General features: G+C 44.4%; 1 protein-coding gene across 3 annotated transcripts in view; it reads left to right on the forward strand.

Moving 5' to 3' along the window:
* The window catches only part of TTC28 (tetratricopeptide repeat domain 28), a 197662-nt gene that overhangs the window by 99885 nt on the left and 72594 nt on the right, over positions 1-25183 (forward strand). For all 3 annotated transcript variants that reach the window (XM_075110409.1, XM_075110410.1, XM_075110411.1), the window contains 3 exons: positions 18658-18805; positions 21361-21633; positions 22658-22788. In XM_075110409.1, coding sequence (XP_074966510.1) covers positions 18658-18805; positions 21361-21633; positions 22658-22788 — 552 coding nt within the window. The remainder of the gene's footprint in view (positions 1-18657; positions 18806-21360; positions 21634-22657; positions 22789-25183) is intronic.

The raw sequence follows: 25183 nt of genomic DNA on the forward strand, positions 1-25183 counted from the left end.
TGATCTGTGGCTGGATGTCTTTAGCTGTTACGTATGCATGAGCGCACACATGTGCACACTTAAGTGAATTTGTTTTCTTCATTCCTTGTCTTTTGCCTTTGCCTGACATGTCATTTAAATGACCAAATCTTTCCAGACTCTTAATTCTTACTTTACATTTATTTTAAAAATGTTTCATCTCCCTTTTTGGCATCAAGGCATTGTTTGAATCCTCTCTGTATTGAGTTCCTGATGATCATGGGGGCACAGGCCCGGTTTATCAGTGATGGCCTTTGGCAACCTTTGAGCTGAGTGCTGATCGCTCCGGGCTGTGGGTCAGGGCTGTTCAGAGTGGATGTGGACATTCCCCATGTACAGCAAGGGTTTTGGCTTCTCTTCGCAAACAGTGAATTGCGGTTACTCTCTAGCTGTAGGTGTTTGGGCACTTGATGCTTTCCTCAGCATTGTAACTATCCTGATGGTCATAAACAACATAATTGTTGGGTGTCGTTGGTCAGATCCCGCACGCAGCTTACAGACCCCGTATGGTAACTGGGAGCCAGGTCTTAAAGCAGTGATGAGCACAGAACTTGGTGTGCAACTCACGTTACTGAAGTAAAGCTGCCAAGAGTTACTCCTAGGCATGAATCGGAATCCTTTGCAGTGTGACTGTGTTCTGTGGTGCAGCCGTGTTCAGTTGCTCTGTGTTTAGCAGTAGATAGCAGAGCTGGGTTGTGTGCGAGGTCTGTGAAAGCGTTCTGAATATGTCAAGGTTTGAGAAAGAAAAGGAGCTTCTGCTAAAAGATGGTGCAGAATCAACAATTATCAGCATAGCAAACCAAGAGGTCTCATATGGGAGAATAGCTTGTACCTTACAAATGAATGGACGTAACTAATACCTCACAAAACTTATTGCAGATATTTTAATTTTTTAAGTGATAAAGAGGTTTGTAAGAGAAACAATCATTTATTATCAACAATGCCCAGAGAACCTGTGCAGAGTGTAGTTGTAATACATTTTTTTTTTTTTCCCCCTCAAATAACCTGATACTTTACAAAACTAATGTAAGCATAAGTGGAAAGGGGAATTCATTAGTGAGTGCTTGCCTTTTCTGTAGGGAAAGCTACAAGCACGCAGCTCTGCTTCTGATGTACTGCTCTTTCCTCCCAGAGAGAGGCTCAGGGGAATAGCTCAGCTGAGAAGAATTCTTCTGTCATTTAAAGGATGAACTAGGAGGTAATTACTTATGCCATCAGATCAGATGGTATTGATGGGGGCTGTTTCAGGACTGTTATATGTGGGTAAGTCCTTGGCGGTTGTGAATTGACTTAAATCCTGCAAGCCTTTTTTACGTGTGTTAGTGCCTGTGTATTCATATTATCTAAAGCAGATTTCCAGGACAGATTGAGCCATGCTCTTGGATCCTATCACAGCTGGCTGGGTGTGGTAATAGGGGGTTTTCCCTTGGAAATACAGGGATTTGTACCTGCTGCCACACAGTTGTTGGTTAAACAGACTAGCTATGGTTTGCTGCACGTGTGCCTGCCCATCAGTGAATGCTAAAAACCTGAAAAAATTAAAACTAAACCAATAAAATCAGGTGTTAAAATCTGAATGCACATAAATACCTGGCAAGTTCCAGGTGATGGCTAGACAAAGGCGGTGCAGTGCTCATCGTACTGGAATGGGTATTTCAGCAGGGTCTTTGTCCGCATTCACACTTTCTTCTTAACTTGGTATCTTACCTGTGTTTTCACGTACAATTGTGTAGTGAGTTCTGCTGTGCTGGACACTGCCTATTCTACTGAGTGAGTAGTATTTAATGTCATAGAGCTGTGACTGGGGACTTCCAGGTACTACAGAAAGTAACAGTTTTTCTGCTGTTCATTTTGGCTGCTGGGAAGAACATGCATAATTAAATAATGTGGGCCACTGCGCTAGAGGTGCAAACGCTGTACTTCGGGCAGTTGCAGCAGAACTGGAAGACTGATGAGGAATTCTAATCAAACTGCACGCATGCGTTTGTTCTCCATCAGGCTGCAATGCCGCGTGCAGCGTTTCTGTTTGGCAGCGCTTGGCGTCTGAACACAGTGGGTCTGCGAAAGGTTTGTTCTGCTGCCTCATGGAGCAGGTCTGCCGAGACAGCTCGTGTCAGCATGCAGCTTGAAGGATGGGCTCAGATACAGGACAGCAGACGTGGCTTTATGAAGCCAGGAGCCCACAGGGAGCATTCCAAATTAAAAGAAGCAGATTCTAGTTCATATTGTCAGTCATGTTTATTTTTCCCCAAATACGCTTACCTTCCTGATTAACAAGGCCTTTAAGTCAGGTTCCTGGGATGAGTGTCTCTTAGCTGGATGAGGGAGAGTGCTTTAGAGCAGAAGGATGGGGCTGACTCCTTTGGCTTGATTTCCTCTCCCCTTTCCCCAGTGCTGTGGCTGATGCAACTGGTAGGGTGCCGTAAACTATGGTGAGCCTCTGGACTCAAATTGGGTGAGCACGGGTCTGGGTGATGGGGTGTAAATGCCAGCCCGGAGCCAGCCCAGCCTAGCTTGGCTTCCTGCTGTCTTGCTGCTGAGGAGCAGCACCGGGATGAGGTGGTGTTGGGCAGTGCTAGAGCCGGTTCACAATCTGTGGGGCCTCATGCACACAGTGTGGCTGCTGGGTCTACACGTTTTTATCTAAGCTTAATGTATGGAAGGGTGAATGGGCTGAGTTTTCATCACCTCTTCCCCCTGGACCCTGCTCATTAATCTGTTCAGACCAATTCAAGTGTCTTGAAGCGTGTTGGACCATCGTTAGCTATGAGTGAACAGCTGCTGACCCAGTATTGACACAGGGATAAATTATTCAGTGTGTCTTATTTGGGAATTCAAAGGCTTTGTGATGAAACCTACAAAACCATATTATGTCTCTGACATGCTTGAGGTTTCATTATTGTGTCTTCAATTATTCACTAAGCATGCTTGTTCACCTCCTGGCACCCTGATGGAGCTGCAGGCTGGTGGCGAGCAGCAGACAGTGCTTTCTGCGCTTCGTTCTCATCGCTTTTTCTTGGTACCTTGTGGAGGAAATTTTCCTGATGCTGTCTTAAACCTCTTACCCATGGTTATTCAAATTTTTATATTTCACATAAAGTGAAGAGGCCACAGCCATCCCTGTTGTCCGGAGATTTCCTCAGCGAACTTGTAATTATTATTAACTTTCTCCTTCCCTAGAGATAGATTTTAGTTTTCATCATGGCTGCATTTATCCTGATCCTGCAAGAATGCTGCAGTGAAACAGTAACATACTGTTTTTCAGAAAATCTCCTGTGGTAATGCCAAAATAGAGGCCAGTGGAAGAGGAAGTGGCAAGAAGTTGTTAACGAAGGGTTTATCCTTGGGAGCACTGCTGGTGAGGTCTCTGTGGGTGGTGTGTGCCTTGTACTTGAGGGCCTGCTTGGTTTGTGCCTGTCCTGAGGGACTCTCAGTTGAAGCAAGAGCTGGTTGTGCAGTGGTCGTTACTGCAAGGTGTTTAATTGCTGAATGCTGAACAGACCCTCGGTACAGAAAGCCTCACACTGCTGGTTTTGTAGGGGCAGTTGCTGTGTCTGTAAGTTGCGAGAGAACTAACACTTGAGATCATTGAGCTGTTGAGCAGCTTCAGTGAACTGGGATGTACTATTCTGTGTCCCAGCTTTGGCCCTGGGGAGGGCAGCGCTTAGCTTTCCCCTTCAGCATTCCTGTAGTCTGTGTTTCTGGAGGAGTGTGACCTTTCTTTGCTGGGCATGTCCTGCGGTATTCCTACATTGGGAAGCTTTTCTACTACTGGCACCTGCCTGCATCAGAGTCCAAATGTAATGAGTTCCTGTTAGCTGTAGGTAACTGCGACACATGAAAGTTCCTCTTTGGTTTTGGTATATTTGTAGCTGTATTTGCATGATTTGTAGTTTCTGTACAGTCCTAGCATTATGAGCAGCTATGAGAAGACAGTCCCTTCCTTCACCCTCTGTACCTTTTGGACTCCTCTCACTTGACCTAAGTTCTGCTCCTTCCTCCGTCTGCCGTGAGGCCCCTCATTTTGGGAAGAGGCTGTTAATAGAAAGATCCAAGCATGCGCTTTGTCCCTTTTCTCAAAGAAACTTCCAGCCATGCACCCTGCACCCAAGCCCATCCCTTGCACTGTTGCATGTTTCAGGGGTTAGCTGATGATGATTGTTGCAGGCTGGGAGTGACATGGGGCCAGTCGTGGAAGGGAAAAGATGTGCGTAGGGCACACCTCATGCCCTTGAGTTCTGTAGGCAACTTACTGTCTTCAAGGGACAGAGCAGTTGTGAGACTCCTGTTTTTAAAGTCTTCATTGGGTAGAGAGGTCTTTTAAGAATGTCACACAAGTCACTGGGGGATCTGCTTTCCAAAGACTCCAAACTGTGGTTGCCAGTCTTAAATAAGAGTATGATAACGCAAGAATTCGAGTGTGCTCACTTAGGGATAGAGGCCTGATCCGGACAGAGTCATCCACAGATAATTTTCTCAGGAGTCCAGACTTAGGCTCTGCAAGCAGGAAAGCCCCAGCATCATGAGAGGCACTAGTCCTCACCAGGCCTGCTTGAGGCTGCGGCCGTCACAAAGAGCTCATTCCAGCTCTTCTTTCTCTGAGTGTGTCCCAACAGAGCAGTGCCTAAGGATGTGCTGCATTGTGGTGTGTGGAAGTTTTAGTGCGTGGTGGATAATTTTAGAAAGGAGAACCAACATTAATATTATGAACTCACCACCTGATGAAGGGGAAAATTTTCCTGTGGATGTACAGAGAAATGTCTTCATTTCTCCTGGGGTTCTTTGGGATGGAAAAGCTGAATAAGGGCTGGAGTCTCCATACCAAGGCATACCAAATGCCTCAGAGTTTAGAATATTTTCTTCCAAGCAAGGACTTTACAGAAGTAATGGAGTTCACAGGATATGTGAGAAAGACCAGAACCTGTCTACACAGACGTAGATTTTGCTTTCTTCATCATCACTTGGATATTTTCATCCAAATGAAGAATGGAGAGAGCGTGTGGAGAAGGAGCAGAGCCTGCCCTTTACTAGCTTGCCCTGGGCAAAGAGCTTGGGTATGGTTGTCATTAGCAACCATGCAGCCTCTTAAATTCAGGTATGTTCTGTAATAAAATGTTCTCTCCTGCCCACCCTGGTGATTTGAATTAAGCACAGTTGTAGCTTGAAGGTACAAGGTGTTGGAATAAGGATTTCCAGGTGATGCTGCCTAGGGCAGCTTTCTGTCCATGGAAAAGAAGCAGGGAATGCCTCTGCGCTGAAAAGCTGTTTGTGTCCTCCGCAGAAGAAACCTTGCTCCTACACTCTTGTAACTTTCTGCTGATGCTTCGGGTTTACAACAGACACACATTCAAGAAATGGGCATAATAATGAATTTGGGAAGAAAGGCGCTTTTGTGGGACTGAAATCTAGTGAGTTCAACAGCAAAGTTGGAAATGCAGCCAGTACTCTTGCTGTTCTCCTGGTCTCCTTGTAGGCATAGCTGCTGCTAACGGGTGTTTGCAATTTCAGGTGTTAATTTCTGTGTGATGAGTAAAGAAAGGTAGATTATGTTGTTTTCTAGTAGTCCAGTACAGGCAAGGTGATGTTTTGTGTTCCTAGAGCATAGACTGATGCTAGCAAGGGTGACAGTCCTGTCTCAGGGTTACGAAGCTGAGCACTGGGATGGGCACTCCTACTGCTCTGTTCCGTCCCTTCTCCGAAGGCACAAATGGATCAGTCTGGGAGGTTATTCTTTTCATGGCTGTTGTGAGCAGCAACATGAAACCTCTGGGGACCACAGTGAAAACTAACTCTTCTTGTTAGTTCTTGCTGTCTCGGGTCAGTGCTGATGTGTGGGAGGAAGGAATAGTCCATAGTCCCTTCACCATTCTGCCCTCGGTGTGGCTCCTCTGTATGAAGGATTTTACAATGTATTAGAAAGCAAAAATTGCTATTTTGGATCTCCCTGTTGCAGTGCTGAAGAATGACACCTGTTCTGGAGTCAGTCCAAATACTGTTCTAACAACAAAACAGAGAAGTGGTAGGGCAACTAAAATGAAGCAGATGTTTAGCAGGGAAATAATTTACAGTTGGCCAGTTTGATGGTACCTCTTGACCCTTTTGGGATTGTTCAATAAAACTAGCAGTTTCCATGGCAACTACTAAATTACTTGGTGCTTCAGAGATCTGTGATAAAGGAGACAAGTCATTATAAGGAAACGTGGTGTTGCTGTTTCTCCTCTTCGCGTTACAAGAGTAATAATCTGGCAAAACTTGCTAAATGTGACGCCTCTCCTGAAGAATTTTTCCCACGTTCACCTTGGCCAAAGAGATTTATATATTTAGTACTTTCGCAAATTTGATTTTTCCCCTTTCTCCCATCATCGTCTTTGTCCTTCTTGGCAGGCGGTGCTGACTGAGCACAGACAGGAGGTGGGATGGGATGGGGGACTGTGAGCCAAGAGGCAGGAGAGCCTGTGTCTGCAAGAGATGTGTGCTGGGTGTCTCTGTCACAGCCCTCCTGAACACAAGGGACTTCTCTGGGGGTATGGACCAGCTCCATCCTGCATGGTACGCTGCAGCCACCGTGGTGTGAACATGTTACAAGTCACCGTTATCATGTGCCTTTTCTACTATGTATTTCATTGCACTTTTGTCTTCTATTTTGATGGCTCTTGGAGATTGTACTGTTCTGATTTTTTTTCTTCACTTGTTTCTGTTTTGAGATAGGGGTGTAGCTCAAGGTCAGGGCAGTCTTTAGAAGAGACCCATGGAGACGTATGCTAGGGAAATGGCTTCAGGGCTTGTTTACAACAAAGCCCAGCATAATTCTGGAGGCTCTCAGGGGGTGTTCCAGCACGCTTGCACCTCTATGAATATTTGGTTGTATGCAGAGCTGTTGTTTCAGTAGAACATGTCTTGTATGTTGGGAAGACCATTTGTGTTAAAATCCGGAAATACCTGTTTAAAATACTATAATGCAGTAGTACTTTTGACATTCAAATTGCTGTTTACACTTGATGCTGATCAAAGTTTATCTGACTTTCAGCAGTTATGGAGGTTTTGAGTCATTTGGATAAAATACATTGGTAAGGTAAGAGATCTGATTCTCTAAACTCCCCTTCCCCACCCCCCTTCCCTTTTTATACAAACTTAGAACTCTGGCAGCTTTAATGAAATCTCAGATGATTTCTGCTGGATCATTTCACTCTGCCGTTGACTGCTACACCTAACATCCATCCACCTCTCTCAGCAATGCTGAAGCAAATACTTCCAAGTGAAAATGAGGAGTGAACTTGCTGTGTGACCCCAGAAGTGCCCTGTGCTCCTGCAGTGATTGCTGGGAGACCGTAACTTGGCAGGAGGTCGGAAGGAGTCTGCATAAGATGCTTTGGGGACATGAGTGAACGCGTACTTCATGGAAGTGCTGAGCTGTCACCTCCCCTTTGCGTCTGATTCAGGTTTCCAGATGGGATGCTTCAGGAAGATGACATTTGATTTCCCAGTGTTCATTTAAGCCACAAAGTTGTGTTGAAACCATAAGCTGATGGCTCCATATGGAATTAGTAATCTTAATTTTCTTATTAACCAACTTCGAACAGATCGTCTTTATGTGTCTGAGTTAAGTTCATAAGGTGGTTGACAGACAACTGTTTGCTAGGTGACGTGGCCGGACTCAGTCATGCAGTTGAAAGGAAGGAAGGCCGAGCTGCTGCTGTGTTAGTTTGTGCAGGTGGTTCAGTATCCTGAACTAATTTTGAGCCCTATCCTTTTGCCATAGACAAAGGAAAACTACAAAGCTGTGGAGATCCGTTTTGCTACTTTTCCACACCCTGTCTAGTCAGTCTTCTGTTTTGTAACACTTTGTTATAACCACACCAAAGTGTCTTACCAACATTTTAAATCTACTTCCTATTGTTTGTATCTGTCTCATTGCCTGAACTTTGCAGTACATGGTACTATAGTACTTCTGGAAAGTATGTTCTTTTAGTCTAAAAGTAGCCTTTTATAAGCTGCCCATTGCTGAGTCCACACTCTGGGTCCCTTCTGCAGCACTGCTTGTTTGCTTTGTGCTGTCTGGCCATGTTGTACCTCTGGCCAAAAGTTGCTTGTTGTTTCTTTGAATTGAAATCAAAATACCTGAAATGGCTCTGTGGTTGGGCTTGAATTTAGGTTGGTAGAGCATGTAAGAAAGAAGATAAGGGACACTTGACTGATCTTCCTTTTGAAAGGTATATTCTCAGGGAACTTTTTCTCTACGATGTCTTGTGATTGTTTCTAGTACTTCTTTCTCCTAATTTTCACCTGCTCAGTAGTTTAGATCTGACTGCAGACATTAGAACAGGCAAGGGACAGAGTCAGATCTTTCCTCTTCCTGAGTTAACGCAAATAACGCATTGCTTTAGGTTTGTGCTTATACTCTTCTAACCTCATTAATGATAACTGAAATATAAGTAAAACATACTGTGCTGAGACTGGGCTATTCCTGGGCATTTCCTGCAGAATCTGTCTCCTGCACTCTTCTCTTTCTTCTGAAGAGAGAGAACTTTTGTGTGCCCTAGCTGGAGCTCACCAGTTGGACTTGCCACCCATCAGATATCTCCTATTAGAGTGACTCAGCAAGAGAAACAAGAATCCTCAGATACCAAGTTTGAGATTCTGAGAAAAGCCATTTTAAAAGCAATTTAAAAAAGAAATAATCAAGCAACTGTCTTCCCTGCCTGTGGCTTTTAACTGCCATTAAATGGCGAGAAAGACAATACAGCATCAGCTTTATGGGCAGCTTAAGATTTCTAGGGAGGGATTGCATTAAACGTGTTGTCTTGTTTTCTTTATCAGAGTATTTGTTGTTAAAACCAGTCCAAGTGAGCAGCCGTGGTTTTAAAAGGAGCTTTAGTTACCTCTGCTGTAATGCTGAAAAAGAAATAGAAGGACATTTCACTGTAACTGGAGCTTCTCTCTCTAAGATTTTCTTTATAGCTAAAAACAAAGTCACTAGTCTTTATCACAGCTGAATCTTGACAGACTAGCTAGTCTTTGCAATTACTTCAGTACTTTCCCTTCATGATTACCAGATTTTAGGCACCTGAAATCTGGTAAGATGAGTACTCGAGTTGTTTAAGTTGAGAGGGTTAAGTACCCTCTGTAAATGGGCAAAGTCCTCAAATACCTGCTGATGTGACTAAGCAATCTGTACCCAAGGAGACCCTCACTTTCTGTCCTTTCTTGAATGGCCTGCTACTATAGCTGTTAGATGTAAGCATACTCGGGTTCAGAGGTTACAGCTGAAATCACGAAGCAGGATAAGGCTGACAGAAAACAAATGTTTTATTGGTTATTGGACTCAACTGGAGATGGCACTGTCTAGCTCCAAATTGTGAGTATGCAGGTCACCACCTCTGCCTTCTGGCTGTCTTGATTTTTGTGATTCCTATTTTATTTGTTTATTTCAGTGAGGACAAGTGCATGCCTTTCCAAAGCAACCCTAAATGGTTTTCAGAATGGCAGCAATTAAACAGCAGCTGAAAACAGGCCAATGTGCTGCAGATAATGGAGAAGTACAAGGCACAGAGAGATTTTACAGACAGAGTCAAGCCAAGAGGGTCCAGTCTTCTGGGCAGAGGCTTGCTACCAGGATTTGGAGAAAACCAAAAGTATGGAGATAGTTTTGAGAGACCAAACTCCCAGGACCCACCTGCTGTGCAGAAGAGGAGCTGGGCATAGCAGGACATGTCCTGCTGCGGAGTGGAGATGCAGCAGGCGGCCGGTGGCAAAGCAGTTGGCTGTGTTTTTGGATAAGATGGTCTGTTGATAGCTTCCATCTAGGCAGCCTGAGCATTGCCTTGGGTGGCAGGGATTGTGATAAATTTGTCTCTCTTCTGGTAATTTAGGTACCACTGCATACCAGACACTCACCTGCAGGGTGTCTGACATCTGCATGCTCTGAGACTGGAAGGAGGCTTTGCTGTCAAGTGCTTGCCAGTATTTTCCCATGACAGTGGCACTCGAGCATGGTGTCCTGTGGTTTGTGTGCTGCAGGAGCTGAGGGTTCCCTTGGCTGGAGAGCTAGCTGGTAACTGTGCTGCACCTCAGCTGGATGTGCAGATGTGCCACTGACGATGTCTGCTGGAGTTGCTGGCCTAGAAAGAACAGAGTAATGCTGACGGCAACCATAGTATTATTTATCCTTATGTCCAGATGTCAGGATTTTGGTCATCTTCATGAGTCTCACTACAAGCTGGCAATTACAAATCATTGAACAATGTTACTTTAATCAGCAGTTGCACAGCTGGGGAAAGACCTATTGCCTTAACTGTGAATCCAGATCACCTATGTTGGGACTGTCTGTCCAGTCCATGAGTGCTGCATTAGCTAACACGGATCCTTGAAATATCCCCCGCTGGATTTGTTGAGTGCCAAGCCTCATGACTGTGGGCTGACCAGATGCTTTAATGTCCCATTTCTGGATTTTATTGTGGGTTTTCAGTGTGATCCACCTAAACTTGTGCAGCCTGCCAGCATGCAAAATGGAGAAATGCTAAAGAGGGGGGGCAGTCATTTGAGCTGCTACTCAGATGAGTAATTCGAAGTGAGACAATGAAACTGTGCTGGAACACTCAAGCTGAATTGCAAAGAGAGATCTCGTGGTGGATGTCTTCCAGTTTAGGACAGATTTTTATTATTCCCTCTTTTCCCTTTGTACTGCTTTTTCATTTGTCTTTGCTTTTAATGTTATAAGAACAAATAATAGCATATGTTTGTATATTCTTGAGCTCTGCAAAGGTTCTCAACACTTTCAGCGTGTTAGAATTGGGAGAATTGTGAGCAGATGTACACTGGCAGTTAAATATCAAACGTTAATACAATTTAAATCATGGTACAGTGCTGAAACTAAACAAAGCACTAGGTAATGTGGTGTTAAAAACAGTCCTGCCACTGCCCCAAACTTCACTGAGAAGCAGCCTACAGGTATCATCTAGTCCATTTGAGTTTTGTGTAATTCTGTATCTATTAAATCTCCAATAATATCTTACCAAGATTGGTGTTGCTTCTGAGCAGGGTGAAGGGGTGGCTTATCTTCTGCAATTTCTAAAACAAGTTGTTTAGCCAGAAATTGGGCAAAAAATTGTCCCCGTTGAGTTGGGGAGGAATTCTGAGAAATGCTGTAATTGCATCTGTGCCTGCCAGCCTTAAACACAGAGTCTGGTTGTGCTTTCCCTGCGCAGTATTTGGGCACCAACAGATTGGTGATGCTTCTCTAGAGTACTTTTCTCCGCTCATGGCTGGTTCTTGCTATTGAATAAGGCTTGAGAGCTGTAGCTGATAAAGATAGGAATATTGTCTGTTATGATGCACACTTATGAAAGGTGGGGGATGCCCTCTGAAGAAAGTGTCTTAAATTGTAGCCGCTGTTCCTAAAGCGAGCCCGGAGCGGGCAAGAATAGAGCAACAACAATAAGCTATATGAAAAGCTCAGCTGTTAACTTCTGTGCTAACCAATGTAACTAAGCAAGGATTTGACTCTATTACTGATGGTTACATTTAATTCAGGTGCACAAGTGATTTGTGCACAGTCTCCCACTGGAGATAGTGGAAGCACAATCAGTAAGAATAATAATTTTTTTTTTGGCTAAGACAAGGCCTGATATTTTACACACACCCCATCCTGTTTTTCTGTATAGGCTCAAAGGGCTTAGAGAAAATTTCCATTTCCGAGTAGTATAGTTCCTGTAAGAAACACCTTGGAAATAGGTAGAAGATAAAGAAGCTATGCTGCAAAGACAATAAATTTGCAAGACCTCTGCTTGTTCTTTAGGACAGGCTGACAGTAGTGGTTCAGGTGCCAGCCAAGCATATGGTCTGTGAAGGAAAGTTGTTTTCTAGGGTGCAGCCTGAACTCTGTGAAAGCGGGAGTGCAATTCATATGGACGGCAAACAGTATTTATGCATGTGCTGCATGTGTTCTGAATTAAAGCGCATTCTTCCCTCTCCTCACATTCCTGAAATCCCACAGCAGAGACTTGTCCTGTATTTTTCTCTAAAATTTGGCTGTAAAGCAGTTACAGGGGGAGAGGAAAGATTCAACCTGGTGCTTGGCCCCAATAAGCCGTTCCCACATTTTCCTCCTTTTTGTTCATCGCACATGTCGTATTTGTCAGCCTCTGGCCTGGCTCGCGTGGGCGGCAGAGAGGGAGCTGGCTGGTGGACGCCAAGCGTCCACTGCGCAGGGCAGTGGGTCCGTCTGTCCAGGAGGTGTTCTGCAGACTCAGGACAGGCTGATTAAATGCATCATAGATTATTCATGCTATTTTTGGCATCATCTCCTGATCTGGCAAACCAAGGGAGCATTGTGGAAAAAGTGTTTTCTATGTGTTTGCCTTTCCTGTCCAGATAGCTGGTTGTCCAGGGTCTGAAGCCGACATGAATAGAAAGGTGTTTTAAATTTCCTCCCCTGTGTACAATGGGAGTCTTTGTCTAAGGCTGAGGCATTTTTTTCCAAGTTTTCCATGTTTGTTTGACAGTAATTTTCTGCTCCAGGTTCTTCTGATACCGTTCCAGTTTCATTCTTCTGTCTCCATCATCCAGTTACAAACTGGCCAGCAATTCATTATGTAAATGCGTCTTGAGTGTGAAGTTTGAGAAAATTATCAGATGAGCCCTAGGAAGGTGGCGTAGGCAGCGTGGCGTGGCTGTGTACAACGGCAGAGGGACCACCTGCAGAAAGGGGGTTGTGCAGAGAAGGCAGGAGGCGCAGACGGAGATGCAGGAGCCCCTGGGCATCAGGGGAGGCAGGGGGGTGCCTGACCCTTGGCAGATGGAGATCCTGAAGCCGGGTTAGTTTTTGTCTCTGCACTCCTTGTGGGCAGCCTGCAGACAGCAGGATCTCTGCTGAAGTGCTCGAAGGGGTTCAGCTGCGCATTGTCTGCTGCACATAGAACTCCTGAAAGGGTTACCCTACTTCAGAGAGAGAGGTAGGGCTCCCAGTTTTCTGCCTGGCTATCTTGATGTGTCCTAAGGCAGCTGGGTGACAGTACGCTCTCACAGGGCTCCTACATGCCAGTTAATCCCCTAATTCTAGCTGTTTTAAAATATTTATAAACAGAATACTGTCCTACCCAGTAAGAAGTGTAGTAGGGACTACTGTTAGAAAAATGCTTGTACCGTGGTACTAAATCATATTCCAGAAACATGAGCTCATGCTTCAGACTTACAAGAGACCGTGGTAAGACAGGACTGAACTCCTGCGGCTGCTGCTTCCCTCTAACTCCTGCAAGCATCGCGTGTGAGACACGCTAAGGATCTGAACAATTTATTGCCATGGATTCTACAGGGAAAAATGGTATGAGCCCAAAGAGTTGTTCTAGAGCCTGCTACAGATGCCAGTACAGCATGAGTATTTGCCTAGTATTTCCCTGGTCCAAAAAATTAAAGTATATTTTGATACTTATTTGGTAAGAAAAGCATTGGGTTGTCTTGGGCTTCGTTTACTGGGCTTGTTTTTATTTAGCAGAACCCTGAGAATTTTAGAGGTCCCATTCATATTCATAAATGCGGTTTCTTTGTACTGTATTTTTATATTCATTGCATGTTTTGTATTAATTATAAGCCAGTACTCTTGCTCTGCCTAAAGTGGTTCTTGAGTATTGATATTAGAAGGGTTAATAACAATTTCAGAATGCCTCTTAGTATCAGCCATTTCAGTGATGACATTTACATTCTAATCCTGTTTCAGATTGCACGTGAAAATCTAATATTTAGGGTCTAGACAGTTATCTAGATGGGATCTCAGATGATGAGGAGCAAAACACTAACAAGCTTGTTTGTATTGCCTGGACACAGGCAATTGGGCTAGTTGGACTAGATGATCCCTGAGGTCCCTTCCAACCTGTGATTCTGTGATTCTGTGACACTGCAGCAATCAGTCCAGTGGCAACTCCTAGTAGGACAGGTAGAAACTCTCCTTGTGCATTAAATGGGCTGTAATAAACACAGATGAAAAATACTATCCTGTACAGAAACTACAGTGGTCAATAAATTGAGCAGAACAAATAGGACTCATGCTTCGAATTGTAGAGAGAGATTATGCCTGACTGGGCAGACTTTGGCTCTGCTGCAGCCCCACCATCAGCCATCCTCTGTAAAACTGGAGTGTCTGGTTAGGAATTTGGTCTTTCCCATTCTTTTGTTCATACAATTTTTCTAAAATTAAGCTGCGGGTAGAGAAAAGCACTAAAAATTATATTCTTGCCATGAAAATAGAGCACATCCTGAAAAGCATGGGGCAAAAAGGCAAGTCTGAATAAATGGCGGGTTGGGGACACACAGAATATGAATGAGGTGGGGAAGACCTGTTGCCTTTTTGATGGGACCTGTGCAATGCAACTTCAGATCGCTGGCATTTTGTACTTGGACTCGCTGTACGAACAGCCTCTGTTACAGGACCAGTTTTCTGTATGGCTGTGAAGTCTCAAGTGCCAGATATATTCTGCAAGTTAATTAGTTAAAATAATTTATTTTTGCTTTCAGAATGTCAGCAGTGCTTTCAGTGGTATTATGGATAAAAAAAGCACTAATAATTCCCTGTCCTCCTTCCTAGGCCATCTCCACTTGGCTATATGAAATCTTTAAACTGGCTGAAGAGAGGTCAGTTGTCCAGTGGATTAAAAAATGACTGTATGAGCCTGCAGTATGGTCTGTGTTCTCAGAGCTAAAGGTCCATCGGTGCGTGAGATTACTCACTAACAACCTCTCTAATTTAGTATCAGTGACTTGATAAGATCCACTGTTTGGCAGAGCTGCCTTTTACCTTTTAATGCTCTTCCCTTCCCAAAAGGCTTCCGCTGGTAGTGCTGCACCCCTGTTCTTACTCCAGGGGCTGGCAGTGGAGACGTCAGCAGATGCACTGTGCAGAGCCCAAGTTGGCTCTGGCTGGAGGGTTGGGTGCAGGTGCTGTTAACCTGTGGCATACCAGTGAATCTGGAGAAAGGAAGAGCAAAGCACGTGCTCAATCATGCCGACACAGGGAGGGGAGAAAATAGGGAGATGCATCTAGTGCTAAATTTCTGCTGAGAGCGAGACTTTCTTTTTGCACAATGCCTTGTTCCAGGAAAGTATGATGCAGAGATTGAAAAAATGAAGATTGTTCCAGCTCTTTGTATTACATTGAGGATGCAAAGAGCCTCAGGTTAGAAGGAAAGCACCTGCTGTTCATTTGTCCTGTCATTAGTGAAACATCATTCTCTTGTTGCTTTAAACTTCTTAAAAGGAACCAATAGTTTTTTCTTACCTGGGATCACTGGAAAATTAATGTAACTTTTACCGTAGAGTGAGTACTCTTCTATCTTCATGTAGTGTGATTAAAAATGTAAAGTTTGCTGAAGCGTGGGAAGACTGTGTCGGGACTGGAAAGGCGCTCCTTGTCTCATTTCTTCAGCTGCCGCTGCTGGCTCCCTGCCTTTCCTTTTCCTCTCCTCTTCCAAAGGGTGATTCTCACCATTTCCTCTTTGCAGATTTTTTTCCCTTGATACAGTGTCTTCATTCCAGTGCTAAACTAGCTTGTGAATGCCTCTTGGGGAGGAAATAGGTGATGTGAATGCCTTTTATTTATTTTGTTAAAGGTCTCTGGGGAACACAATGTGTGGAGAATGTTCTGTATACGCTGGAAACTGGAGGAGAAAGGAAGGAAAGGGTTCTTGCAGGAGAAAAATTGGCCAAAATCTTAATTTCGGTTACAATTAATAGGTTTTTCTTTGGGCCTCTGAATGCTGTGTTTGTATTCAAATTAAGTGGTTTCCAGAGCGGATTTCCAGGAATAGATGTGTGGAGGGGTTAAAAGCACTTTCCAGAAAGTTTGTTGGAAATGCACAGTACTGTATTGCATGCTGTTTGTGAATCTCATCTCTGTCTCGTTTACAATTGTCAGTCTTATTGTCATCTGGAGCCTGTGGTGTCTCTGCTGTAAGCAGGGCTTGGGGGATGAGGACTCTGTTTTCTCAGTATTTGAGATGTGCTCAGTGCTCCACAAAAGTGACAGGGTTGGATGGGCAGGTGCTAGAAACCAGTGTCGCTGCTGTAGCCGGTGGTTCATCCCAACTAGGCAGGGCCCTTCTTTTGCAGTGAGAGTGGTAGGAGTTCTTGGGCAGGCAATGATGAGCAAGACAGGCCTGGTGCTCCTCTGCAAAGTGCTCTGAAACTTGGGGCCGGGCTTACACACATGCGTGCGCTTTGTGGTGTTGCAGCTGTGGTGTGTTTTGTCCTGCTGGGAACTCATGTTCACTTGGATTTCTGTACGAGAACTGGACGTAGGGCAGAGGCCTCACCTGTGTTTTGTTTAGCTTGCTGCTTCTCTGCTTTCCTCACATGGGCCGTTCTTCTTCATGGGAGACATGAAAGCTAACTTATAGATTACTGTACCTATAGCTGTATGTTACTTCTTGTCCTACAGCCTTTGTGTGTATAGGATGGGATCTGAGAGAGGGTTGCACTATGTGGTCCCTTCTGAACCTTGGAAACAGAAGCTGTAGCAATCCTGTCTTCTGTAGACTGTGGGAAGCTTGTCTGCATTGCTTGTAGCATCTGTCTCCCTCCTGCTTTTTCCTTGAAACCCTACATACAAGTGAATTTTTTGGTTTCTGGGCTTAGCTGACTGCCTGCAGTGGTGAGGACGCAGCTTGTTCCTGATGTGCCATCTGTCCTGGTAACATGCGTTCTGAGGGAGGAGATGGCAGGCTCCTACCTTCCCGTAAAGCGTGAGACGTCAGAGGCATCTACACACAGTAGGAAGTTCCCTTGCTGGCTGCTGCGTATTTGTGCCCTAATCCTTGATAACTGATTCAGGCAGACACGTTTGTCTTGGACCAGCCATGTTGGCTTGGAAGGTCCCCATCAGAAACATGCTGTGTCAAACTGCCTCTGTCATCAGGTGGTAAAGTAAGTAATTAAATTATAATTCTGGTGAAAAAAAGGACTTCAAAGTGTATGCCATGATTTATGTGACAGTTCGCTTGCTGCTGGGAGGACTCGTGCTTGATGGCCACTGCGCTTGTTAGTTCTTTTTCTTTTCTTTGATTTAAAGCTTCATGCTAGTAATCTAATTAACATTGAATTGGGTTTCCAGTACAGTAGCTTGTTTGATTCAGTAAGAACACATTTATACTAAAGGTTAATGAAAAGAATTTTGCTTTCATTGAATTCATTAAAAGTGGTTTTACAATCAAGGCTTACTAATGGAAAAGAGATTAAATATTCATGTCTCTAAATTTCTCACGTCATTTCTGATTTTCCTTAATCTCTGCCTTCCTGGACTGGATTCCAAAAGTGTCTGAAAGCTCTAATGAAATACCAGTTTGGATATTAGTTGGAGATTTATCCTGTTTATGTAAAAAGACTTCAACAGACATATACTTAATGTATCTTGAGTGCGGGTTTCTATTACAGATGGAGAGAAAAAGTGATGAGGTCTTATCCATGAAAACAATACAGAGAGCCAATCTCAAGGAGCAGTGCTATGTTCTTAAAGCACTTGTAAAACATTATTTACATTTCTTTAACTTCTGTCAGTTTTATTTGTGCTATCGAAATAGCTTTGAATGAACCAAAAGTGCAGCAAAGTTTGCATCACAAAGGCATGAATATAAAACCTGAACAATGGGCATCAAAGGTGCTTGAAGATCCAAGACATTTTTATAACATGGTGTCCAGGTGTATGTGCTACAAATATATCTGAGTACTTCGAGCAAATATTGGATTATGGTTTCTGTGATCTCTTACCACTGGCTCCCAAGGAAGTTCTGGATACTCTCTGAGCCGCAGCTTTGCCATGGCGTTGTGTGAGCAGAACATGTTTCTGCAGTTCTTGCTTTGTGTGTAGTTTCCTGATATTCCAATTTAAGGAGATGGGGAAGCTCTGTTTGGAAACGCTTTACAGCTGCATATTGGTGTTATTGCTGATGTAGATATGGAAATACAAGACAATAGATTTAAGGTACTTTGAAGGTATTGCACGTTCCCATGAATGGTTTCCTTGGAAAGGAAGAAACAAAGGAAAATGCTCTTGCTAAAAATTATTAGTGTCTTGCCTCAATCTAAGTAGTGCATATGACTTGATGATCTTAAAGGTCTTTTCCAACCTAACTGATTGTGTGATATATACACTGCTTCTGTCTGTATCTTTGCATCATGTTTCATTGCAACTTGAGCTTTCAGTACATTTTGGTATCTCCTAGTACTAGATGTTTAAATTGTACTCATTGGCAAGAACTGATGAGAAAATAAGTAAGTTATTTGTATGTTGTGTGAGTCAAGCAAACGGAAATGGAGGTCTCAAGAAAGAACATTTGGTTATAAGTAGATAAGTAATTGGCCAAGTCCAAGGGGAAAGCTTTGCCTTAATGGTAATTACCGTCTCTGGTCTCCAGAACAGTTCAGAGGCCTTGTAAAGGTTTATAAAGTCATCACACTGTGGGGATAAGTGACTGGGCGGCAGCCACAAACCAAACTGTGGTGGTAGATTTTTCTGATTATAACCATTGTGACTAGAGAAATCAGAATGTGATCATGAAGCCCAGCATCCACCAGCATGAGGTGGTGGGTGTATTTGTTATTTGTGACTTCTACCAATTAAGTAATTGGCATGTCTTCTTCTCCCCTTTGGCTTTTCAGGCATACTTCCGACAGGGTGTGGCCCTTCAGTATCTTGGACGTCATGCAGATGCACTGGCAGCGTTTGCGTCAGGACTGGCTCAAGATCCCAAGAGTCTTCAGCTTCTGGTTGGCATGGTCGAGGCCGCCATGAAATCTCCCATGCGAGGTAAGCACCAGGAGGTTTTCTCAAGAATGGTGAGTGTCAAGTGATGGGACAGTGACAAGGTGATACCCAGCTCGAGAGGTGCTGGAGGTGAATCAGACTGGCGGTGTGCAGCAGTTCCAACCAAGTCCTTGCTTGTTTGTCTTTTGTCAGGTATCAGTGCAGACAGAGAGGTGTGCACTACTGTGACACTGGCTTGCTTTATTACTGGAACAACTTCCCACATTGCACTGGTGCTTGGCCATTGGGAACAGGGAATCTTAAATGCTCTGGGCTAGTGTTTGCCCAGAAGAGCACGTCAGCAGCTTTTCCGTGGTACTAATGTCTCTCAAAACACAGCATTCCAGGAGGCAAAAGGCTGCTCTGCTAATTCACTAATATTCAGTTGAAATCATATGGACCTTAAATCCATATTAGCTGTGCAGCTTTTTGCCTCTCTTTTCATAATGTCCCATTTCCAGGATTTTCCTCTCTAGAGGAAGGAAGTAGTCTCCTCTTTGCTCTGTTGCTCTGTTTCTCTTGCAAGCTTTGTGCTGCAGTGTCCTAATGGTATTTCCTGGGAGGGATTGTGCAATACTCATTCTCAGCAGATACTGCTGGGGAACCCAGGGCTTAGGGGCCAAGAAACGCAGAAATGTAAAAACATGGCCGTTGGTGTTTCCTTTTTTCGTGTTTTTCTCCATCATCTAAAGTGAATTCATCTGGAAGCTTCTGTCCTATATAGCAGTTGCCTTGTGAAGCTAATTTCATTTGGTACTCAAAGGTGCTGTGGCTGCTGCTTAGAACGCAAGTGGTGTGGTATTTCTATGTAAGCATCCCCAAATCTGGCTGGCTGATCTCACTGTCCTATTACACTGCAGCTGTATATTTACACTGCTGCTCCCTACTGTGCTGCTCAGTGTTGCTGCTTTCCAGTTTTTATCCTCCCAGTTACTGGTTTGGCAGCTTTTAGGTTAGCCTTGCTTAAGAGTACTAGTTTAAGTTTGAGAGTGTATATATACCATACTGCTGTAAAACAGTATTCAGGGTCTCTGTCCCACTGCGCTAGGCACTCTGCAAGCACTTAAGTAGTTGTTATGCGTTGTTCTGGTCCCCTTTCCAAGAACTTGCTGCCTAGGAGAGACATAGATCTCTTCAGGTGTTGTCTATGGTGTAAAGCCAGTCCCTTGTAACTTGATTCTACCAGGATAATAGGTTATTTGAAGCCATGGATAGACTTACGTGAGTGGTAGCTTCCAGGATGCTTGCATTCAGAGAAAGCAGAGGAGCGACCAGAAAGGCAAAAGGGCTACAAGTGTCAGTGGTGTGCTAAAGATTATTATGTGCAGACACTGATGGATTCAGGGGGCATGGGTTGGCAGTATGTAGAGATGAAGGTGAAACTCCCTTCCTCAATAACTGAATCACTGTTGTTGCATCTTTTACCTGGTTGTGACCCTGTGTCTCCCCTTACTGTTTGCTGTTGTACTAGAGCTCCATGAGCTCCATGTCTGCCCTTCTGTTTCCGTGCTGGTTCTCCCTTTCCCACTGGACTCGAGGGTTACCAGGAGCACTTCCTTTGTTTTCCATTTTCTTCCATTCTCCTTGTGTGTACCCCTCTCTCCCCCGATGTTTGCCTGGATTACCTGGCTAAGACCATAAGTAAGCTCCTTAAGACAGGAACTGAGTTCATACCTGCTCTTGCAGTGATAAGCATAGTAAGTGGTGGTGTGTTCCAGCAACTACTTCTGTCCTCTTACATCTGTATTTAATCCCAGGATCTAACTGAATGTCAGTAACGGGCAGCGCGTTCACACTGTTTACACCTTCAGGAAAGTGTTAAAAGCCTCTTTTGTTGTTGTTTATACACTTGGTGATTGTAGAGAGGCAGAAATGATGAAAACAGGGATCAAGAGGCTTTCTGAGGTTGTTGTGGTGGCATTGATTCAGGTGAGAGCATCTAATCAAGAATTGCCACTTGTTCAGCAAATTCTGGAGTCCTGTTACATTGATGTCCTCACTGAAACATGCAGTAGTCTGGCAGGTCCAGTGCTGTCATTCTGCAGGAGTACCTTCTCCTGCAGAAGGAGCAGCAGCTGCTTTCTGCAGTTTTTGTCACCTCTCTTGGTGCACATTGTGTGCCATGGTATCTGGACAGGCATAGATTTTGCAGACACTCAGCTGAAAGTTTGTGCTGAAGGAGCAGAAACTGCAGTGCTCTTATACACTGCTGGTGGCCCATTTCGAATTTCCTAAAAAATTCTACAGGTGTCTTCTACCATTGGGCCAGTCTTCAGAGCTCAGTATGAGACTGCTCACTGCATGCTTGCCCTGTCTTCCTGAAGTGCTTTCTGCAAGGAAAAGATCAGCTTCCTGGCTGATCTGTATTGATGTACTAGGCATTAGATGATGCATCTGAGCCCTGAGTTCCCATAATAAATCTTGGCTTGATTTGAGCAGTCTGGCCCTTAACTAGTGTGTCATTTGGTTATGAAAAATGAAGATGAGTTGTGAAGGTGATTTGTAGATGCAAATAACTTGGTTTGTTGAGTAACTCTGCCTTTGTTTTTGCATTTCAGAGTCCCTGGAGCCCACCTATCAACAACTGCAGAAGATGAAGCTGGACAAGAGCCCCTTTGTGGTGGTGTCTGTGATCGGCCAGGAACTTCTGACTGCGGGCCACCATGGGGCCTCTGTAGTGGTGCTAGAGGCTGCCCTGAAGATCGGCACTTGCAGCCTAAAGCTGCGGGGATCAGTGTTCTCTGCACTGAGCAGTGCATACTGGTCCCTTGGGAATACGGAGAAAAGCACTGGATACATGCAGCAGGACTTGGACGTAGCCAAGACTTTAGGTAAGAGTTCTCATTTCACTCGCTTGAGTGCTGCATTGGTACAGATGGAACAAATTAATAGCTGTGTTAATGGCCAGCATCTCTCTATAATGCTCTTTGGCATTTCACAAGCTGCTAAATCAAGTCTGAAATTTCTGAAATGTGCAAACTATAGTCTTTTGCAGCCCTGTTACCTATGTGTGTGAGGGGGCAGATAATCAATGAATGTGCTAAGGTTTTACAGGGTCCTCTAATTTTTTGGTGTCATGTATGTGGGAACTGGTCTTATCCCCTGTGTAGACTTGGGCTCAAAACCTTAAATGAGTCTTAAATGAAGCAATCTGTTTTTTCAAGAATTAGATGGAAAAAGGTACTCAGTCTGAGCTTCTAAGGCAGTTGCCAGGGAAGGAGCAAATCAGGAGTGAGAAAATGGATGCACAAGAAGGTTTAAAAAAATAAACAAATTGAAAAATCCCTCTTGTGTATGGTATTTGAGAGAGCTTTCAAGTTTTCAGGGTGTTGTAGGAGAGGAGACAGTATGTGAGACAGAAAGGCAGTAACCTTGCAGAAGTGAAGACAGTGACTCACGGCTCTAGCTAGGAGTGTTCGCTGAGAGTACAGGGACTACTGTCTCAAAGATAATAGTAGATGTGCTTTGTGTCTGAGCTGAGCTGTGCTGCAGAATTGCTTTCTGGGGAAAGCTGCCGTGCTCTTTGCTTGTTTTAAGCCTGGGCCTTCAACTTACTTCACAAATAAATTGCTAATGTCAAGCAAGGAATAAACATGGAAGGATGAGACATTGCCACATGTTAGGCCAAAGAAGAAATTAAAACAATTCTAAAAATAAGGTTGATGATTATTGTAGAAGTTCCTGAAGGCCAGCAAAGAAGAGAGTTTTGGCTGTGTGTTAAACATAAGGATGAGTTTGTCTGATGCTGGTTCTTACACCGGAGCATCCCTTGTACAGTGTGTTCCAGTCTTTGTGCTGGACGCTTCCAGTGACACCTTTGTCAGCTAACCTTTGTTTTGTTTGCATGTGACTCAGGTGACCAGACGGGAGAATGCCGAGCTCATGGAAATCTGGGCTCCGCATTCTTCTCCAAAGGAAATTACCGGGAGGCCCTTACTAACCACAGACATCAGCTGGTGCTCGCCATGAAACTCAAGGACAGAGAGGTAGGAAGCTTATTAAATAGATCGGATTGGGAGTCAGCACTGTGTGGTTTTCTAGAGAGATATGAACATGTCAAGAAGCCTTGTCTGCCCCGTTATTCTGACGGTTTGGAAGCTAAGTGATTTGTCTTCCCAGCTATTCACTTGCCTTTTGTTAAGGTAACTGTACCAGTAGACGCAGTGTGTAAGGGAGGGTGGCAGGATGCTTGGCTTGTCCTTTTGCTTCCCCCTGCCTCTAGTATCTACGTGGCTCTGAATAAGGCATTCTGCTTCCCTCTCCCTTCCTGTCCGTGTTGCCCACAATGCATAGGCTTCAGGGTCTGAGAAGCTATTGCTGAGTAGGTGTCAATGCAACATCTCTGCAGTTGAACCCTGGCTGTCATCAGCTCTTGTTTTCCCTGTGATACAGATCCCACTGATTTGAACTCTGTTAGGGTATATCCTGTCATGCCTTTTCCAAACAAGTAATGAGCTAGCTCCCCATACCGAACATTGATGTTTAACATGCATCATTTAAAAAGTAGTTAAAGGAAAAAGAACCCATGCAAATCTGAAAATACAGTGTTATGTAAAGTGTAGGGCTTGCTTGGGCTGGATCTGATTTGCCTTGACCATTTACTATTCAGCTCTCGAGGTGTTATGCTGGGCTCCCTGCCAGGCCAGGGAAGCGTGCTGCATGGACTGAAGAGTCTGTCCCAAGAGATTTCTACTGAAAGTTCACTGTGAGGACAGAAATCATAATTTTAGTGCAAGTTACAGACACAAAAGCTATTCCTGCCCCCTCCAGTGGATTCCCCTCTACTGTGAATGTGAAAACAGAAGGCTTGTGTGTTACATGGCAGGTGAGGGGAGTGGCCAGAGGCAGCAGGGCAGGTGTGAATTCATGTAAATGCAAGTAGTTTGGGGGAGATCAGTTTCCCACTGATAAGTCATTGAAAAGATCCATTTGAATTAGCCAAGTGCTTAGCAAAGTGTTATTTTATAATTTAAATATCAAGTAAACCTTCCAGATACGTACTGAAAAGTAGGTTGTGGAAGGACTGACTAGGGGAGGGACGTGCTAGACATTTCCTTGATTATTCTACCAGCTGGAAAACCTCCTGAATCACTCCTGATTTCCTTGTTTTCTGTTCATGCAGAGCAGAAAAGCTGTTACTCATCACTGTCTTTATAGTTTTCTTGATTAGGGGTCCCTATTCCTGCTAAGAGTCTAATCTACATAGCTGCTTCTCCTCTGTGGTGTTTCTCTAAGCAGCAGATCCCCCTGTTGCAGGGAGGAGACCAAAGGAAATATCAGGAAACTTGCTGTGCTGGTGTGCGGCGCAGGCGCAGCAGCCTGTGTGCCCCAGAGCCCCTGGGCTGGCCCGGGGAAGCAAGTGCTGGTGCATGTCGCTAGCTTCAGGCCGCTGATCTAAACAGATCCCAACGGTTGATCTGGGAGTAATCCAGGGAACGAAGGCTAATCGTGATAGTTCTTAGTTTATGGCACATCTGGGCACGTAATTAACAGTTATTGACAACAAATGACTACTTGGTTTAGCAAGAAAGCTGAGCTTCTTGGATTTCCTGTAGGATGTAACCACAGGAAATTAATTTGGCGCTTTCTGATGACATCATCTTGACCACAGAGCTTCCTCTGAACAAAAAGCTGTTTTTCTTGGCCTCCTTTGCAGACATTTTTATAATGCAAATGTTATAAAGTTGCAGTAGTGCTGATGTGAATTCCACCAGAAGGGAATTTGGTGTGCGACTGTAATGAGGTAATTGTTTTACCTCCAACTGTACAGAGAATTGGCTTAGAAGGTAAAAAGTGCTCCTTTGTATGGGAGACTGCTACCCTCGGAGGGAGCATTGGGTTCTGAGGCTGCTGAAGCAAATGTTTGTAGCAGGAGCTTCTGGATTGCGGCGCCCATAAACCCAGGAGGAAGTTGCAGAGGGTCTGGCTGTAGCATTCGGATATGTCCTCCCCACGCAAGCCTTGAGAAGGGAAACTTTGGTAGCTGAGTGGGGAATCATATAAGCTGCTCAGGTGGACTGAAGACTTTAGATGATTTTCTCTCCCTGGCACAGCGAGTCTGTGCAGCTCCTGTTGCGAGCACCATCTTACCGAGTACAGTCAATATGTCCAGACAGGTCATCCACTCTTTGCCGTCACAGTGTGGGGACAAGTTCAGGCTGTTGTGTCATACTTTTGCCCAGAGAAAGAATGGAGCAAAAGTAGCTGGGATTTGGCATACCTCTGGTCTCTCCAAGAGAGACCTTGGGTTATTGAATGTACTCATCTGCATAGACCAAACACATATGTAAGAAGACTGGTTCTTAGCAAGATGCTATAATGAGCACCATGAAGTAGCCATCTCCAGTGTCATTTCAATGCTTTCCATCCTAGTGAAGTGAT

This window comes from Phalacrocorax aristotelis, chromosome 15 (assembly GCF_949628215.1).
Source record: "Phalacrocorax aristotelis chromosome 15, bGulAri2.1, whole genome shotgun sequence".
NCBI classification, from domain to species: domain Eukaryota; kingdom Metazoa; phylum Chordata; class Aves; order Suliformes; family Phalacrocoracidae; genus Phalacrocorax; species Phalacrocorax aristotelis.